This window comes from Limulus polyphemus, unplaced genomic scaffold (genome assembly GCF_000517525.1).
Source record: "Limulus polyphemus unplaced genomic scaffold, Limulus_polyphemus-2.1.2 Scaffold9995, whole genome shotgun sequence".
In the NCBI taxonomy this organism is placed as follows: domain Eukaryota; kingdom Metazoa; phylum Arthropoda; class Merostomata; order Xiphosura; family Limulidae; genus Limulus; species Limulus polyphemus.
The window spans coordinates 2,690-5,517 of record NW_013675605.1 but is presented as its reverse complement, the minus strand read 5'-3'; the positions used below and the strand labels follow the sequence as shown (position 1 = coordinate 5,517).

Genomic DNA, 2,828 nt, shown 5'->3' with positions numbered 1-2,828 from the left:
CTTAATTTTATTTTTATTATTTATGAAAAGTCTCATTTATTTTAACAGAACAACATCTCAGTTTGTTTCTGCGTTCACCAACCAGTGTTTGTAGTTGTGTTATTTGTATTGCAAGAAATCAAAAATACAAAATATCACAAAACTGTGTGTAGTTTGGTAATATACACTCTGTCCACAGCGTAGAATCATACCTAGATGTTTATTTTCATTACGTTTTCAAATTCCAGTGAACGTAATATAAGAAGATGTTCAGTAAAAACAGGTTGTGAAATACTTAGCGAGCAGTATGTTCTAGACATATGTATTTAAAAATTGGAAGCAAAATAAAACACCATTTAACTATTATTCTAAAAAAAAGATGGAAGTTCGTAAATTATTGAAAATTCGAGGACATATATTTATTTAATGTAGTTATAACTATTTTAATAATAAAAACGTTCTTAATTAAGATGTACAAAAAAAGGTTTTGTAAAAAGTGCCATAGCGAAAACAAGCACTGTTAACAGATGAATAGCTCTACTGGCATCTACTATAATAGATCTTTTTAAACGATCGTTCACTGTTTAAGTATAGCCAGGTGAACCAACTGAATAAATTCAGAAAAACATTGAAATACTACACGTTTATAGAAAATTGTTCGTCATAAGAACAAAGCACCACATCTTACAACTTCCTGATGATTAGATCACTTCACATGATCTCTTTGTTTTAATTTACCAGGTTTATTATGAACTGAGTGATTTGTGAGTGAGTTAAAACCAGTTTGTAGAAATGACGTAATCCGTAGGGTAGACAGTATTTCAAAAAAGTTTAAATTATTCATTATGCTGTTCAACTGGTATTATCAGAAATATTCTATGTTTAATATTTGTAAGCACGATCAAAAATTAATTACTTTTCTACGTTAGTATTGTGACCTGACTGTCTGGTATGAAATGCTGTTTTCATCAGACTTTGTATTGTTGTTTTCTGTGTATTTTTCTTTGACCAAACTATAAACATTACAGACTGAAGTATACAACTGTTTATTCACTTACAGTTTATTGATTGTAAAACTATTCTATGGGCTATCTAGTATTCTACTTTACAAAATATAAACTACACCAGATATAACAAGTTTCTGTAAACATTACTTATAAAATACATAATCCAAGATGATAAGTCTCTTGTAAATTCCTGGTCTGATTATCTGCATGTAAAGAGAAAATAATTAAAGTGTAAACACAGTTATTAATACAAATACGAAATGCTTATAACGTACCATACAACACAGTATATACATTATTACAGCTTACACAAGTTTTTAATATCCACAACTGTTCTTATTTACAAGATACCATAACCAAGGTAACAAGAATATTAATTGTTGGAATAATCAAACAGAACATAATTGTTAAAACACATCAATAAATTCAACTATTATTAACAGAGATGCTGGTCGACACATGTGTGTTCAATCGTACAAATCTCTATTGTCAACAGAAGAGGATACACATTGTTAAATATTGATGTAACTTATTAATAACTGTTGGTCATATAATAAACGTGATTGTATCGTTATTGTTTTGGCTGTGATATCCTGAATATCACAACCAGACATTTATCATATTACGTAACTTAAAGTACGTAAGTACTAAAGTTACTTAAAGTACTTAAGTTACGTTACTTAGAGTAGCTAATTCTAAACTACTGTAACGTTACGTTGATAATATTCTATTAAACTATCTATTAATCTTATTGGAGCATGTATTTGTTATGGCAGAAAAGGGAGGGGCACATGACCTCTAGAAACATTCCAGAAAATAGTAGAATCATATATATGATGATCGACGTTCTCTTTCCACACTAGTAAAAATAGGACAGAACAATTAATGTTCTAAGTATAGTAGAATCACATATATGATTATCGACGTTCTCTATCCACACTAATAAAAGTAAAACAAAACAGCTAATGTTAAACTTGTTGACACAGCTCCTCCACCCAGAATTACTCTGTTATGGCGGCTGAGTTTCGGTAAATAAATAATAAAACCAGTTACTTTTAAACAAACTAATATTAATGTGATGCAGAGTTGTTGTTTTTTAACAATGTAGTTTATATCATTTAATGTTTCTACAGCCTTACCTTAAACTATTGACGTTTATAGTTTTACTTTAGCCCTAATATCTTCCATAGTCACGATATCCTCCACCATATACTACATAATATTTTCTATTTCCTCCACTATTGTACTGACCTTCAAATTCAGGAAGAATGAAATAGCCCAACAACAACCAGACGACAAGAACTACAACAAGTGTCGTTTTCATACTTCACCGCAAATAACCGACCTTTTCATCATATAATAATAAAGTAAACAGACTGAGTAACTAAGATACTACAGTGATGAACACAAAGTGACAACAAATCCGGTTTTTACTTTAACAGATATGTCAGATAGATACACTTGTACTTTAAAACTAGACAAAATTATCCGTTTGTTTACAATCTTTAGTTCGTATCTACGTTTCTTTAATCACTTTAACCAGATACGTAGAAGATATTTCTGACAAGAAACTTAAAGATAATCAACAACCTGAATATTACTGACGTTTCCTTAAACTAATCTTCTATGTGATAATGGATTAAGTTTACGTAAAATATCTTGTGGTATAACTTTCGTAATAAGTGTAAAATAACTTACCTTTTGGTTGATGTTCTCTTGATTTCCGAGGGGGAAGTTTTCAGCTATGTACAAAGTCGTTTATTTTATATTTATATGTAACAATGAGATCTGATTACGAAACGGTTTGGGTGGGATTCAGTAGATCTCAAGGATACTTCTAAC

The 2,828-nt window shown here is 30.0% G+C and overlaps 1 protein-coding gene and 1 long non-coding RNA gene across 2 annotated transcripts in view; both read right to left on the bottom strand.

The window, feature by feature from the left end:
- LOC106476184 (hemagglutinin/amebocyte aggregation factor-like) overlaps positions 1-2,743 on the bottom strand; it is a gene marked incomplete at its 3' end in the record, with an annotated part of 12,335 nt that extends 9,592 nt beyond the window's left edge. Inside the window, exons 1-2 of the mRNA XM_022380121.1 lie at positions 2,685-2,743; positions 2,238-2,331 (exon numbers count right to left, since the gene is read on the bottom strand). Coding sequence (XP_022235829.1) covers positions 2,238-2,310 — 73 coding nt within the window. The remainder of the gene's footprint in view (positions 1-2,237; positions 2,332-2,684) is intronic.
- On the bottom strand, positions 1,019-2,177 carry LOC111083539. Its single transcript, XR_002609095.1, has 2 exons — positions 2,126-2,177; positions 1,019-1,189 (listed from the first exon to the last, which is right to left on the bottom strand). It is a non-coding gene; the product is annotated as an uncharacterized LOC111083539 (long non-coding RNA).
- Positions 2,744-2,828: the final 85 nt, after the last annotated feature.